The 16,884-nt window shown below is 43.6% G+C and overlaps 1 protein-coding gene across 2 annotated transcripts in view; it reads right to left on the bottom strand.

Annotated features, from left to right (window-relative positions):
* Positions 1 to 16,884, bottom strand: part of TBC1D9 (TBC1 domain family member 9) — a 122,358-nt gene that overhangs the window by 56,421 nt on the left and 49,053 nt on the right. For both annotated transcript variants that reach the window (XM_055404282.2, XM_055404283.2), the window contains exon 2: positions 9,800 to 9,910. In XM_055404282.2, the coding sequence (XP_055260257.2) occupies positions 9,800 to 9,910 (111 nt within the window). The remainder of the gene's footprint in view (positions 1 to 9,799; positions 9,911 to 16,884) is intronic.

Below are 16,884 nucleotides of genomic sequence, written 5' to 3'. Positions count from 1 at the left end.
ATAAATGAGAAAAGAAAAAGACAGAGATGCCATCAGCCAACAGTAGTTTCAGGAATTAACTATGATCCTTACCAAACACACACTTGCCAAGGAGAGGAAGGGAAGTATACTTTTACATTTATATTGACTCTGCAAATGCACCATATTCTCTGATCACTTTCCTGCTGCTGCTGCTAAGTCGCCTCAGTCGTGTCCGACTCTGTGCAACCCCTTAACGGCAGCCCACCAGGCTCCGCCCTCCCTGGGATTCTCCAGGCAAGAACACTGGAGTGCGTTGCCATTTCCTTCTCCAGTGTGTGAAAGTGAAAAGTGAAACTGAAGTCGCTCAGTCGTGTCCAACTAGTAATGACCCCATGGACTGCAGCCCACCAGGCTCCTCTGTCCATGCGATTTTCTAGGCAAGAGTGCTGGAGTGGCTTGCCATTGCCTTCTCCGGATCACTTTCCTAAAGGCACACAAAATAAATGAGGACAGGTGTTTAAGGCTCCAGGTTCTGGAGACAGGAAATAGGAGGCAGGGCTCACCTAGAAGGCAGGGCTGGATTCCTCCCCCAGCAGACAAGGCACATTCTAAAGATGCCAATCAAGTTAAAAGTTCTCTCTGAAAGCAGGTGTCCACTTCCCCATCTCAGAACAAACAAAGGGTACTGCTCCGAAATCACAGAGCAAATGTCCTGCTAACAGTTTAAGAGCAACTGACACTGTTTCCAGATCACCCTTTAGGAAGGAGGGAGACTCCAAGGGAAACATGATGGAATCCTGAATGTTCCTTATACAGGGCTCTTTCATTTCTCAAGAAAGTAAGCACAAGGGCCACAATGTTTAAGAGCCTGGAACTTTGCTTCTGTTACTGTGTAAAGTGAGATAACAGGAAGCTCTTCTGCCATGACTCTGAGAGAGGGCTGGTCTATTTACCTAACTGTTTGGGCAAAATGTGTTAGGCACTCAGAAGAGAAAGGAAGGACTTGGCAGTCGACTTTCTGGCAAGGCTGCTTTGACAGAGATACAGCAGGAACAACAAGCTGACCTGAAGTGCAATCAGCTGAAACAACAAAGAAAGCTGTGTTGGGTAGGAGAAGCCTTCAGGAAACCCAAGATAAAGCTTTTTGCTATGGGAAAACTGGATCAACACTTGAGGGGCTTAAGAGTATTTAGAAATTAATGTTGGAAAAATGAGAATCTTTTACCATTCGCAGGGTTGTGTTTTGTTTTCAGAATACTATGCACAGACCCCGTGCGCATATCTGGGCAAAATTTAAACACTACCTACGATGATGGAAAATACTGAATCAGTCTTATTTCTCATCTGGTTTCAGATGCACCTAAAAGTACAGGAAGTCCACTTGAAATAAAAAGACAGAGTTATTAAAATGGACCCACAAAATGGATTCAATTGTATCCGGCCTCTGAGGATTAAGAACAAAGGCATAAGATTTCACTGATGGCGATCTCAGTGGATATCTTTTGTGGTGCATGACTGATATTAACAAAATTTGGTTCTGGGACTGCAGCACTGACTAAAAAACCTGAATTCAAATATATCTAAGATGGTATATTTCCTCTGATCAAGAGGGTTTGTATGCACATGTATAGATATATATGTCTGTGTCTAGGCAAAAATAAAAACCTCTGTGACACGGCAGAAAACAAAACCAAGCAAAACAAATTCACTAAACCTCCCAGGGATTAAAAAGCAACCAATCTAGTATTTTCAGATACCAGAACAGGCTGCTTGGATTCCAAAACTGATCCAGTTCTCAAAAGAATTGTACTTGAAGCTACTTAAATAAAGGTGAAAGGGAACCATCTATTTTATGGCCTCAGACACATGCAACCTTTAGCCCCAAAGATGATAATGTTGTAATTTAAATACAAAATAAAGTAAAGGATAATACCCAATATGCCTGAGTGATGCTTGCTGTCTCTGTAGGATTTACAAAGCCACCACTGTACTACCTACACCCAGAAAAAGGACAAACTTGCCTCTGGAGAGGGCAAGAGATACAACCCCAAAATAATGCACTGATTTGAACAGTTTTAGAAACAAAAGGGAAATTTATGGTTTAAAACTCCACATCCATCGACATATATATACTGCTATGTTGAAAATGGATACCCAACAAGAACCCACTGTATAGCACAGGGAACTCTGCTCAATGTTACATGGAGGCTGAATGGGAGGGGAGTTTGAGGGAGAAGAGATACATGTCTATGTATGGCTGAGTCCCTTTGCTGTCCACCTGAACTACCACAACATTGCTAATTGATTATATTCCAACATTAAATAAAAACTTAAAAAATCTACATCCAATTAAAGCTAAAATTTTAAACAACTTAAACAGTGATAATGCTGTGTTTTCTATTACTTATTTGTGCTTATTTTCCAAGACCAGGTGCCACGATTTCACCATAGACATGTAATCTCACAGCACTCCTACAAGCAGGTCCAATTACCTCCTTTTATAGATGAGGACGCTGAGGCTTCCACGTCCTATGAAGTCAGATTCAGATTTTTCTGCCCCCAAATGCTTGCTCTTAATTGCTACAGTTCCACCTACTGACACATTTTAGAAGTGAGGCTAAATATCCCTAGAGGTTAGATTATCTGGAGTAATATACAGCCCGATTATCAGTGAGAGAATATTACATAATAGCTCAGACCACAGACTTTGATGTCCAAAAAGTACACCTGGTTTCAAATCCCTCCATACCAAACAAAAGTTCTGTGACCAGGGAAAAACTGCATAGCCTCTCTGTGCTTCAGATCCCTCATCTGTAATATGGAGGTAACAACACCCACCACAGGAGCTTGTACTGGAGATGAAGGCCAATAACACGTGTACAGTTCTTAGCACAGGTCTAGAATACATCAATACAAAGCACTAAACAGCTACTTTTGCTATTACCATCATAAGCAAGAAAACACAAAGATCTCATCTTCAAATGTGATGTAGAAGACATTTTGATGTTGAAGTTACTTCTCATTTCTGATGTCAGAGCACTAAAAACCAGCTGCTGAACTGTTGCCTGACTAGCATACATTCAGCACAAATCTCTCTGGCCCTGACACCATTATGTTTAGATTGCAGAGTGTACATATGATTGAAGTAAAGCAAGCCTAGCAATCCTTGTCTAACTATTATAAGCTTCTTACATAACTCTGCTTACAGTCTCTTACAGGTCATAACAGTATACTCAGAGCTTTATAATCATTTGAGAAAAGGGAGGCTCAGGTAACTCATTCAACCTGGGCAATAAGAATTAGTGGTTGATGTCATTATTTTGCTTATTTTACTTAAATGCCAAGGTCCTCTCCTACCTTGATGGACAGAGTGTAAATGGTTATCTTTCTGGAGGGCAACCAGGCTAATGACACTAAAAGCCTTCTTTAATCAGCATATCTACTATCTAAAAATTAATCCTAAGCTGATAATTAAAGGAATGTGGAAATATTTGGTTTAGAGGATACTAAGATGTTTCAAAATGCAGTTATAATTAGGGGAAAAAACCCTAGATTTCCATAAAACAGCACATCAGCTAGGTAAATTACATTATATACACAGTAAAATATTATCTACCTGTTAAAGTTGACAGGATAGACATATTTTCTTGACATAGGAAGACTGTTCATATATGTATATCAGATATACACATGTATATATAACACATATGTATACATGTATACAGAGAAGGCGATGGCACCCCACTCCAGTACTCTTGCCTGGAAAATCCCATGGATGGAGGAGCCTGGTAGGCTGCAGTCCATGGGGTCGCTAAGAATCAGACATGACTGAGTGACTTCACTTTCACTTTTCACTTTCACGCATTGGAGAAGGAAATGGAAACCCACTCCAGTGTTCTTGCCTGGAGAATCCCAGGGACGGAGGAGCCAGGTGGGCTGCCGTCTATAGAGTCGCACAGAGTCGGACACAACTGAAGCGACTTAGCAGCAGCATACATGTATATACATATATATACATATGGATATTTGCATCTTATAGATACACAAAAGTATAAACAGACACATATAGACACACACACACATACATATAAAATCTGGAAGGTGAAGATTTATAATGCAGTATTATTGTTTTTTTGGAGAAGCAAATGGCAACCCACTCCAGTATTCTTGCCTGGAGAATCCTATGGACAGAGGAGCATGGTGGGCTGCTGTCCATGGGGTCACACAGAGCCGGACACGACTGAAGCGACTTAGCATGCATGCGTGCATTGGAGAAGGAAATGGCAACCCACTCCAGTGTTCTTGCCTGGAGAATCCCAGGGATGGAGGAGCCTGGTGGGCTGCCGTCTATGGGGTCACCCAGAATCGGACACGACTGAAGTGACTCAGCAGCAGCATTATTGTTTTTTAATATTTTATTTTCTTTGCTTATCTATATTTTCTAATTTCCTGAAATAAACATGTACTGCTTATACATAAAAAGTAAGTTCTTTTATTTAAGCTGCTATGTTCCCAAGGATTCAAGGTACACAGGCCAAGGAAACATGAATAATGGCCAACCTCCACATTACGTGTATGTCATGTGAAAGGCAACTAAATCACCCAGCATTTCGATATCTAGTGTAGAGAAATAGGAGAAGCAGAACCAATTAGCACCCTTTCATTAAACTCCAGGTCTCGGTAGCTGCTGACTAAAAGAATATTTAATCATAAAAGCCAGCATGGTAGCATTTAAAAAGGCCTGGGCTGGGAGTGGAGGGGGCTGAAAACTTGACCTCAGCTCTGCACTAACTGGCTGTAACTGGCCTCGTGAACTTGGGCACTTTACTTTGCCTCTGTACCCTGTCACAATCAGAGTCCTGGACAAGGCCGTGGCTACTCTATCCTTCTGTTCTGAAAATGAATGCCTACATGGGCCCAGATGAGATTTTAAGATGGTAAAGAAAAAAGGAAACTAAATCAATGGGCAGGGGAATCAAGGCACCATTCAGGGCTGTGTTATCTGTGAGATGCCATCAAGCACACAACCTCCACCCCATTTCCTTTATCAGTCCTGTTAGAAGGTCAGATGTGCCCACAGAGAACTGTCGACATTTCCAGTTGTAACTCTTGTGTCCCAGGGCCTTGGAATTATCTGCAATTCTCTATGTCCATATTCTCTTGGAGGGCATCCCTGGAGGCGCAGTGGTAAAGAATCTACCTGCCAACGCGGGAGACACAGGAGACTCAGGTTAGATCCCCTGGAGAAGGGAATGGCAACCACTCCAGTATTCTTGCCAGGATAATCCCATGGACAGGGGAGCCTGGTGGGCTACAGTCCATGGGGTTGCAGAGTCAGACACAACTTAGCAACTAAACAGCACAGCAGAATATTCTTATGAGGCTCTATAATGTTTCTTACTGTTCGAACCTCCCAGTTCTGATCGTGTGCATGTGCGTGCTCAGTCGGGTCTGACTCTTTGTAATGCCGTGGACTGTAGCCCACCAGGCTCCGCTGTCCATGGAATTTTCCAGGCAAGAATATGGAGTGGGTTGCCCTTTCCTTTTCCAGGGGATCTTCCTGACCCCGGGATCTAACCCAGGTCTCTTGTGTTTCCAGATTCTTTGCAACTGCACCACCTGGGAAGCCCTTAGTTTTTCTTGTGGGGACAGCCAAATGGGTTGCCTTCTGCTTAAGACCCTTGAAGTTTGAGGAGGACAAAGGACTGGGCTCTCTCCTGCCTCCGGGGCACCAAGGCCAAGACACCAGCTGCTGGGGGAACATCTGAAGCTGTTCAGTGCCCCACTGAAAGCACAAGTGTAAAATACGCACTCACTGGTGGCAGACAGGCAGGACTGTCAGAGTATAACCAGCTCCATAAAGTACTCTGGACCAATTCCTAAGGCACTACTTCCTTTATGTTCTTAGAAATGGCAGGGAATTCCCCGGTGGTCAGTGGTTAGCACTTGAGCTTTCATTGCCGGGGCCCTGGGTTCAATCCCTGGTCAGGGAATTAAAATACGGCAAGCTGTATATTGCAGTAAAAAATAATAATAATAATAAACAATTTAAAAAGAAAAATAAATAGCAAAGACGATATGTTACTGCACGAACCACAGAACAAAATGCAAGTCAGCAGGCTGGAATCGACGGCACAATGGAATATCCACCAAAAACAACAGTGGCTTCATTTTGTGAAGTGGCAGTGAAAAGAAAAAGTCATTATTTAGGCAGTTTTTGGCTCCCCTTCCCAGTGAAAGGTATCAGTGCCAAAGAAACATAATAAATCAATTTCTTCAAGGCAATCTGCATACAGATGATAGAACACAGTAAAAAGAAGCATCTGAAAACAATGCTTCAACAAATAAGTCCTGTTTTTTGCTCCCCTCTGCTTTCTGTTCATCCTGTCAAAGACTGAGTGAGCATTATATGGGAGTAGGTCATACAAGGTCTAAAACTAGGTCCTGCCCAGCTCAAGGGGGCTCAAACCTAAGACAGTCATACGAAGAGAATTACCCACGAAGACAGCGACTCTCCTACAGAAAGTGGAAGGCATTGATTGTAGACGTGCCCTTAGTTCACTTTGCACAAATCAAAGATTCACAAGGCTCGTGGCATGAAAAGAGAGGTTTTGCAACCCTATGGATTCTACAGGGCAATGAGTTAGACAATCTTCTGGTGAAACTTCTCTCGCAGCAACGATTCATAAAACCAGAGCAAATTAGTGGTTAGGACTCCACACTACACTGTGGAGGGCCCAGGGCGCAGAGGGCCCAGGTTTGATCCCTGGTTAGAAAACTAAGATTTCACAAGCCTCAAGGAGCAACCAAAAAAAAAAAAGAGCACATTAAAAAGCTCTTGCCAGATAGTCCCATCAAATATCAACTTTATAGCTTACAGGGAAAAAAAATGTTTTTTTAAATTACAAACTGAAAGGAACCTTTTTAAGCTAGCAACTTCAGCTCTTAAAATCTCCTGAAAGGGAGCCAGGCATTTGGGTTTTAAAGAGAAATCGATAAGAAGGAACAATTAGTGGGTGAATGAACTTTAACAGAGGTTGTGGAGTCTCACTTCTGTGGAGACTTCTACAGGGAAATTCTGGGTAATCAATATATTCAAAAGCTACAACCGCTCACGGTTTATTATAATGAGATCATGCATGGGTGACAGGCATCATCTCCTTCAGGTATACATTATGATGTCAGCATTTACTGCCCTGCGTTCCTTAGCCCTGGCTTGGCAAATAACTCAGGAATAACTGGTCTTTGTAACTGCGCTCTTCCCCATAGAAGCCTTCCTTGGAGCCTTTGCTTCATAGAACAGCAAAACCTCGGAAACGAGTGAAGAGTAGTGACATCAGATAACAGGGGAGGAAAAAAAAAAGTCACAGAGAGGAACCAGCTCATCACAGCCCCGCACGCGTGCGTTGACCTGGGCAGGCCAGGAATCCTAAGGGATCTGAACACCTCCAGGCTCCACAGGTGCTTGAGAGTCCGGAACAAGTGATGCAAATGCTGGAAGCTGAGCGTGTCAGAGCCTCCTTACGTCCAGGGGTGCTGGCAGTTCTGCCTGATTTCCTTTCTCTTTCTTCACTTGCTGGCGCCAACGTCTACTTTAATACCATTCTACACTGTTTGCCAACTAAAGGTGACATTTTCCCAACCAACTCCCACCAGGCACTTCCCCTTCTACCGCAGCTACAGTGAAACACAACTCTATCTTACGAGGGACGACACTGTCAGGGCCCAGCTTCTCTCTTCCTTTATTTATCCTTATCCCTTTCCTCTTGCGCTAATCCCCAGCCCTCACGCCTGCCTGCATGGTTTTCTCCCTGCCCTGACTCACACTGCCATTCCTTCATTCACTGGAATGCTTAAAGGCTAAAGTCACTTCATTGTTTCCCCTGTTTGCATCTGAACCAGAATAACTTTAAAGGGACACAACCACAATGTTAGAATTTCAGGTGCTGAAATGAGTGTTTTGCTAGGGTACCAGAGCCTTCTGGCAGTCTGAAATCATACCCACAGAATTCCCCCTACCCTTGTAGAAGGTCAGCCAAGGTTCCTGTCTCTAGTTGGCAGCCCCACCGCCTAATGGCACTGCTTGGTACTTGCTCATACTGGGCTGTAACTGACTATTTCCTTGTATTCTCAAGAGCAGAGGCCAGATCTAATTATCTTTATATCTTCAGATCCCAGCATGGCACTTCCTATCAAGCAGCGATCAATTTAAAACCTGAATAAAGTCAACTGAAAAAGCTCCCAATGGTCAAAGCTAGACTGATTTGAGCAACAAAATAAAGTTGTACTGGATTATAACGCAAAGAATAAATAGTCATGAATTCACAGTGATAAAAATAATTGAACAAATTAAAACCCCCTGCTCAGTAAGTGTGCATGGTGACTTACTTCCAAGAAGGACAGTTTGGGAAGGAGAAGACAGTGGGAAGACCTGAAAAACACTATTCCAGCCAGGTGATCAAGGACATCATCAGTCACAAATGAGCTTGACAGGAGGTGCCCTTCCTTGACATAATGTGATGAAAATAGCACTTTATCTCTGTGATCTTCCTCACAAAAATCTATCACCCCAGCCTAATCATGAGAAGAACATCAGATAAATTCCAGCAGAAGGACAATTCTATAATACAGCTGACTATTAGCCTTAAAAAATGGCAGAGTCATCAAAAACAAGGCCAGTCTGAGTAACTTCTACAGCCAAGAGGAGACTAAAGAGATTTACCAACTACACAGAAAATAGTACCCTGGCTGGCATCCTCGAACAGAAAAATGACATCAGGTAATAACTAAATAAAGTATGGACTCTATTCAATAATAATGTAGCAACATTGGTTCACCCATTGGAACAAATGTTTCATAGTAAGATGTTAACTGCAGGGGAAACGTACATATATGGAGGGTATATGGAAGAGCTCCAAACTATCTACTCAATTTCCCTATAAATCTAAAACTAAAGAATAAAATCAATTAATTAAAAAAAATTATGTGGAGGCAAAAAATTAAAAAAAAAAAAAAGCATTCAGTGCCCTTGCTCTTCCTAGGGTTATTTGAAAAAACAAATAACTAAAAAAAAAAAAACCTTGGCCACTTTGGACTAGCAGTTCTTGTGAGAGACCTAATAACAGCATGACTGTTTACCACTATTTTAAGCCCAGTGAGTGAAAGTCACTCAGTCCGACTCTTTGCAACCCCATGGAATTCTCCAAGCCAGAATACTGGAGTGGGTTGCCATTCCCTTCTCCACGGGATCTTCCCAACCCAGGGATTCAACCCAGGTCACCTGCATTGCAGGTGGATTCTTTACCAGCTGAGCCACAAGGGAAGTCCTTAAGCCCAGTACATTATTACAGATTACCATCGGGAGAAATAAATAACCCCTACTCGGTAGGAAGGATAAGTATTCCTTAGTCCACCCAGGACTTCATGTGTTCCTAGTCATTTCCCAGCTTCCATGTAGATAGACTGGGGCCAGGCTGACTAATTCTATCTAGACAATGGGGTATAAGTAAAGGTGATGGCACTTCTTGGCCAAGCAAGTGAAACACAAGTGTGCCTCCACCTCCTGCTTTTTCCTTGAAAGTTGATCTTGGAAGTTTTGTGTTCTATGGGGTATTACTACAGATGGAGGTGGCCACTGGCTCCAAATAAGACTTCAGCAGGTTGAGAAAGAAACCTTGCTTGTGTTAAACTGCTGAGAATCAGGGTTTACCTGTTGAAATGGCTATAGTAACTTGTCTTAAATGACCAATGGATTGCATCTCACAATGAAATGTCCCTTCCCTTCTGAAAGAAAGTTGTCAATCATAACACTTCCCGTATTTCCAAATATTGCACTTACCACAGGCGATAGTCCAATAGACCAAAGAATCTGGAGTCTGGTACAGGATTCGGTAAGGAGCGACCCGGGCACTGGAGTCCAACACGACATCAAGGGTGCCCACCAAGAGGCCTGAGGATAGAAAGCGGGGAGAAAAGTTTAAGGGTCTCCTCCAAATTCCCAGAGGCAGCAGTGTGGACACGCCCCTTCTAGTGGACCTGTCAACAAACCCTCTCCCACCACATCCCATCTGACAAAACTTTCCTCTCGGGCTGTGATGCTGCTGGCTCTACGATACTTGTTCCACCCACCTGCAAGAGACGCTGCATATGCTCAAATACAGCGCTGGTTTCCAAAACAAAACCAACAAAGCTCCTACCTCAGTCCCTGGCACATGGTGTTATTGATAATAAACACCTGTTTCAAGTTAAAAAGTAAGGTATGAAGCACTGATATTCTGGGGTCTCTGCTTTACCATCATTACAAACAGTGTGTAATATTTTCTCCCCTTCTTCATCCTGGAAATAAATCCTTAATTTAAGTAACCTAACAAAACCACAGGAACTCAGTCATGTACATCTGAGTCCATGTGCTAGGCAGCCCCACGTGTTATTTTCAAATGAATAATATTCTCACCTTTCTTTTGTATTGAAAGGGTACAGTTCAGCTCAGGAAACAATAAATGACTACGATAAGCAAGGCAGGGCTTCCCTGATGTCTCACCCGGTAAAGAATCTGCGCAATGCAGGAGACCCGGGTTCGATCCTTGAGTCAGAAAGATCCCCTGGAGAAGGGAATGGCAACCTACTCCAGTATTCTTGCCTGGAGAATTCCATGGACAAAGGAGCCTGGTGGGCCAGAGTCCATGCGGTCGCGAAGGACACAACTGAGCAACTAACACTTTCACACTTTCAGATGCAAAGCAGACCCTGTGGTCATGAAGCTGAATAAGACAAAAGTCCTGAAGACATTTATAACCCAGTCGGGGTGAGGGCCAGACAGTGTATTAGGGCTGCGTTTAGGAGTGAACAGGGCTGTGAAACAAGCATTTCCCCCATCTCAATGGCAGAGTCCTTTGCTATTCGTCACATGGTGATTAAAAACAACTTGGAGATGGAACTGCTGGTAGTCGAGGCAGGGAGGGGAAAGTAAAAGGCCCCAGCCTTCCTTGCTCTGCCACAGTTGAAAATAACTAGGATACAGGAAGCACCAAGCCCAGTGCCTGCCCCCACCCGACTCCTCATGAAGTTCTACTGAATCTGAACCATGGGTTCTTATGAAACTGTCACCGCCAGTATCTCCTGATGTGTTGTCTCCCAGTAACATCCTAAGGCTTGGTTCTATCCCTACTGAATAATACCATAATATGCATGATGCTATTGACATCGCTTCCTTCTGCTCTGCCAGCCTGGGGTCAAGTGACCTAGCATTCAGAAGAGCTCCCTCCTGGTCTGGGGCACATGGATAGGCCACTGAGTTTCTGGTGGCTTTCACCTCCTCATTAGTAAAGTGGCCATAATAACCCTTGCCTTCCCGAACTTGAGGTATTAGCAAGAAACCTTGGGGAGGTTAGATGGGGAAGCCCCACAGCTGTCCTTTCGGTCTCTGTCCACAGCCAGGAGTCCACCCAAGCTTCATTGTGAACCACAATGATCACTAGCTGATCTGCACACACCAGGAGCAACACACTTTCACTAAGAAAGTGAAAGTGAGGTCGCTCAGACGTGTCCAACGCTTTGCGACCCTGTGGACTGTAGCCTGCCAGGCTCCTCTGTCCACGGGATTTTCCAGGCAAGAATATTGTAGTGGGTTGCTATTTTCTTCTCCAGGGGAATCTTCCCAACCCAGGGATCAAACTTGGGTTTCCCACACTGCAGGCAGACTCCTTACCATCGGAGCTGCAGGGAAGCCCACACTTTCACTAAAGTGTAAATGAATTCATGTGTTTGCTCTGGCTTGTATGAAATACATCAAAAATCAAGTCTTTAGTGTCTGCAGAGTTTTCCGAGGAGTCACTTTCCACAGAATACCACACGTGTGCATTTTTGTTCTGTACTGTGACTAGAATTTACTGCAGACCTCTAATTACTCTTCAATTATCTGCAGATGGGAGAGTGTATTAATAGGAAAAGCAAGGAGTGCCAGCTAAACTGGATTGCTCTCTATGTTAACTAGAAACACATGTGAACCAGAAATACAAGCCCATCACTCATAACAGGCAAGCGTTGATTTTTCCTTTTCTAGAATCAAAATAATGGAAGTGACACATACACTGTTTCTACGGCACACAGGCTTCACAGTCAAGGATGAGCCTCTGTGGTTTGTGTATTAGTCACTCAGTCATGTCTGACTCTTTGCGACCCCAGAGACTGTGGCCCACCAGGCTCCTCTGTCTATGGGATTCTCCAGGCAAGAATTCTGGAGTGAGGTGCCACTCCCTTCTTGACCACGGGATGTTCTTGACCCAGCGATCAAACCTGCATCTCCTGAGTTGTAGGCGAATTCTTTACTGTCTGAGCCAGTAGGGAAGCCCAGCCTCTGTGGTTTAACGAGCCTCTAAGAAAGCTGGTAGATAAAGATTCTTCCAAGGGCAGGCAGAGCTCACTGGGCAGAGCAGCCCACAGAGGAAGTCCAGGCTCTTCAGTCCTGGCTGGGCCACCTCCCAGACCCAGCCCCTCCAAGCCTCAGTTTCCCCATCCTTAATGTCTCACTAGTCTTCTGAACTCTGTGACACCAAGGAGAGAAGACCTCTGAAAAGGTACAATCCCATCCGCATGTCCTGACCACAAAATAACTACAAATCACCTATACCATCCACTATTCTAATTAAAAACCCTCTGGTATGACTCAGAGGGAAAGAAAAGTGAGTGGCCTTCAAGGGGATGCTGGTGGAGTGAGGGCTTCTGATTAGATGCCAGCTGACCAACAGTGTGTGTGCATTCACAGCTGGCAGCACCAATTCCATGAAGATTTAGAGGAACACTAATAGGCACATTGTCTTTCCCCGGTGGCTCAGACGGTAAAGAACCTGCCTGCAACGCAACAGACCCAGGTTCGATCCCTGGGTCAGGAAGATCCCCTGGAGGAGAGGGGATCCCACTCCAGTATTTTTGCTGGAGAATCCCATGGACAGAAGAGCCTGGCGGGCTACAGTCCATGAGATCACAAGAGTCAGACACGGCATACTGACTAACACTTTCACTTAACAGGCACATCCGTATCTACTGGCCCCTGCTTGCCGCAACTAGAGAAAAGTCCATGAGGCCATGAAGACCTGGCATAGCCAAAAATAAATAAATAAAATTATTAAAAAGAAAAAGAAATAAATAAAAAATTTAAAAATATCCATTCACTTGGTAACACTGACCAGGATTTTCCCTCCACTTGGGATGGTGTGCTTGTCCATTAACACCCACCTCCCACCACCCCAAATGACAAACTCCTAATTCTCTCATGCCACCTCTTTCTAACCCTTATCTGCCTCTGAGTTCTGCTCCTGTAATACCCACTGTATTTGTTTAAAATCAGTTGCACATTTTGCCTTGTTCCATTTCTTCTCGTCTTTTCAGGCTGGGAGCTCCATGACAACAAGGTCTGATGGATCGCTTTGGACCCCTAGACCCTGAACATTGCTTGGAGCACAGTAAGACCTAAACACATGTCTGATGAAATGACAAGTTATGTATTTTTAGAAGACCTAAATAAGAAATACTAACCGTGCTGCCTAAATTGTACTGAGACAAGGAGTCAACACTCTGGAAAAGAGACAACACTCTCAGCACTCTATGTCCACACAGAACACTAGAAAATGGGAAATCTGAAATCTAGTCTAGAGCATCCCCCCACAAAAGCAGTAATCAGGATTTTCTTAGAAGTCTTATTACTCATCCCTCTGAAATGGCTGTCAAAATAGTGAACCTTTCATCATTTCCCACACAAAGCACTGTTTCAGCAGCTGTTCTACCCAGCTATTTCTGGTGTTAAACAATCTTTGATCGCCTGAGATAACTAAGTCAAATTATGGCCCTCAAAATAACTCTTCTCTGCATCTACCTATTACATTAGCTCAGGGGCATCTTATAACATTAAAGTGCTGTTTTCCAGGAGATTCAGAAAACACTCTGCAAAACTGGTACCTTTAGACCTCCCCCCTCTGTGTGCGCTAAAGGGTATGCGATGCAGGCAAGAGGCAGTTCCACTCCTGGCAGCCCCTCACCCTTCAGAGGGAGGGATGTGTCAGGGGAGGGTGCGACAGCCACAGATGTGCCTGTGGCAACAATCAATCCATCTACTGATGATCTGGGATAATTTAATGTCAAAGTGGACAAGATCCGACAGCTCTCTCGGCCTCCCTCTATTCATTCCCTCAGCCTTCTGGCCTGTCAAAGATAGGGCCCTACAAAGACCCTGCTGGAGCAGTCTGGGAAATGGGCTGTCTGCTGATACAGAAGCTACAATAGCACCTGCTAGGGAGTTCCTTGGCGGTCCAGTGGTTAGGACTCAGCGCTTTCACTCTGGTTGCCCCGGGTTCAATCCCTGGTCAGGAAACTAAGATCCTGCAAGCCACACAGCACAGTCAAAAATAGGAAGGACAGTATCCACTCAAAAGAGTGCCCAGTATGTACTGAGCACCATTGTTTCATAAAATATTTCAAAACGACAGAAAAACTCTGAAAATTACAAAATATATATCCCACCACGCAGATGTTAACAACTGGTCTTATCTGCTTAAGATTTTTTGATGTTGACCTTTCTTAAAGTGCTTATTGAATTTTTTCAATATTGCCTGCTTTATGCTTTGCTGGTTTGTTTTTGCCTGGAGGCATGTGGGATCTCAGCTCCCCCGCCAGGAGTCGAACCCCTTGCATTGGAAGGTGAAGTCCTAACACCTGACCACTAGGGTAGTCCCTGTTTTGTTTGTTTGCTTGTTTTTTAAAGAAAACATCACACACCCAGCAAAGCTCCACTCTTTGTGTTCCCGTCAATCCTATTTTCCTCCCCATTCACCACCCTCCAGTATTCCACCCCCTCAGCCTGAGGAGGCACCCGAATCCCTCCAGTATTTTTACTCTTCCCATCCACATCCTTATACTTTTATTGGCCCCCATGTATACACATGAATCTATCAGTAATTTAGCACTGATGTACATCTAAAATTTTACATTAATGATAGAGTTGATATTTTTCTGCAATCTTTTTTTACCCAATGATGTTTGTTAAAATTACCCAGGTTATACTTATAAATCTGATTCATTCATTTTGAATATTGTGTAATAGTCTGCTGTTTAAATACACTGTAACTTACCCATTTTCCTTGTAAAGAACATTTGAGTTTATCTCTATTTTTTTTTTTTTTTGCTATAATGGGCACTGCAGTCATTCTCTTTACATGATCCTTAAGTATGTGAGCACTTTCTTTAAAATGAAATTGTTGGGTCACAGGCCACATATGTGTTGAAACCTTATTAGTTATTACAAAACTGCTTTCCAAAGTGATTGTGCCAATTTACACTCATACCAGGAAATTTATATTATACCAGGGAAGGGAGAGAATATCTGTTTATCCTTAATATCTCCAACACTTAGTAGTATGAAATTTTTTTAAAAATTTTCACCCATCTCAAGGGTGAGAAACAGTATCTGTTCTTGCAATTTGCATTTTCTGATGATGAATGAGTTTGGATATCTCTGCCCTGTTTATTGGTCATTCCAGTTCCCTATTCTGAGTTACTTACCTTTCCTACTGTGCTGACATTTGCTGAAATTTCTAGGTCGGAAATTCAGAGTTTACTATTTAGAGGCTTCCACTCACATATACACCGGATTTCAATTCACTTCAGCAAATACACCCAGATATTTTTATAGCCAGAGAGGCAATATACTTGGATTTACTTCTCTGTTACACTTGCATTTACTTCTCTGTATTTGTTCTATATAAATGCAAGCCCTTGGGATCAGTATTTGCAAGGCCCTCTTTTTCCTTGCCATGTAAGGTTTCTACAGGTCACGGGCTCCCATCTATCTGTCCTGCTGCTGCCTCTACATCATTGGTGCCCAGCATGTCTGTCTTAGCACTTTGGGGGACTGTGTGATAAGAGGCAGAAAGCACTGAAATGACAACAGGGCTTCCCTGGTGGCTCAGATGGTAAAGCATCTGCCTGCAGCGCAGGAGACCCCAGTTCCATCCCTGGGTCGGGAAGATACCCTGGAGAAGGAAATGGCTGCCCACTCCAGGATTCTTGCCTGGGGAATCCAATGGAGAAAGGAGCCTGGTCACAACAGAGACCTGCACACACACACACACACACACACACTCAAACAATAATATCTAGAAGCAGCTGCTGACAGATACATATATCAACACCAGCCACACCATAATTTTTACACTTCTCAGAATGAATCTCGTTTGTTTGCTTGTTCGTTTCTAAAGCCTTCGAGGCTTTGCCCAAGTTGTTTTACTTGATCTGGAACACCTTTTTTTCTTTCTGGAAAATGTCTATTTCCCTCAATAACCAGGTCAAGTCACCTAAAGCATTTGTTGTACTCTTTTCACACACTCTCCCCATCCTCTCAACACTCCCAAATCTCCGAACAATTAACTATTCCCTTGTCTGTGATCTGCTAACCACTTTGCACTTCACATTACTAAGGCAACTGTCACACTGTTTTCTACCGGGGGAAAAAGTGGTTTCTTCCCACTGGGCTGTGAGTTCCTTGAGGCAGGCACAGCCTTATTTATCCTGGAATTCCCGAAGCCTGGAATAATGTCCCCCACATCATGCTGAATATTTATAAAATGGGCCACAAAGTTTTCAACCTGATGGACACTGGAAGAAACCAAGAATTATTTTCAGAGTTTAATCATCTCTGTCCCACAGGCCCCAAGATAACAAGTTCTAGTAAACCAGCCATAAATAATTAAACTTGCCTATGAATCAGACACGGAGAAGGCAATGGCAAGCTACTCCAGTACTCTTGCCTAGAAAATCCCATGGATGGAGGAGCCTGGTAGGCTGCAGTCCCTGGGGTCGCTAAGGGTCGGACACGACTGAGCGACTTCACTTTCACACATAGAAGAAGGAAATGGCAACCCACTCCAGTGTTCT

The sequence above is a fragment of the Moschus berezovskii genome, chromosome 19 (assembly GCF_049115385.1).
Source record: "Moschus berezovskii isolate FMDL1 chromosome 19, NW_MosBer_1.0, whole genome shotgun sequence".
In the NCBI taxonomy this organism is placed as follows: domain Eukaryota; kingdom Metazoa; phylum Chordata; class Mammalia; order Artiodactyla; family Moschidae; genus Moschus; species Moschus berezovskii.
The sequence above is the reverse complement of the archived record's forward strand: the minus strand, read 5'-3'. Positions and strand labels throughout refer to the sequence as shown.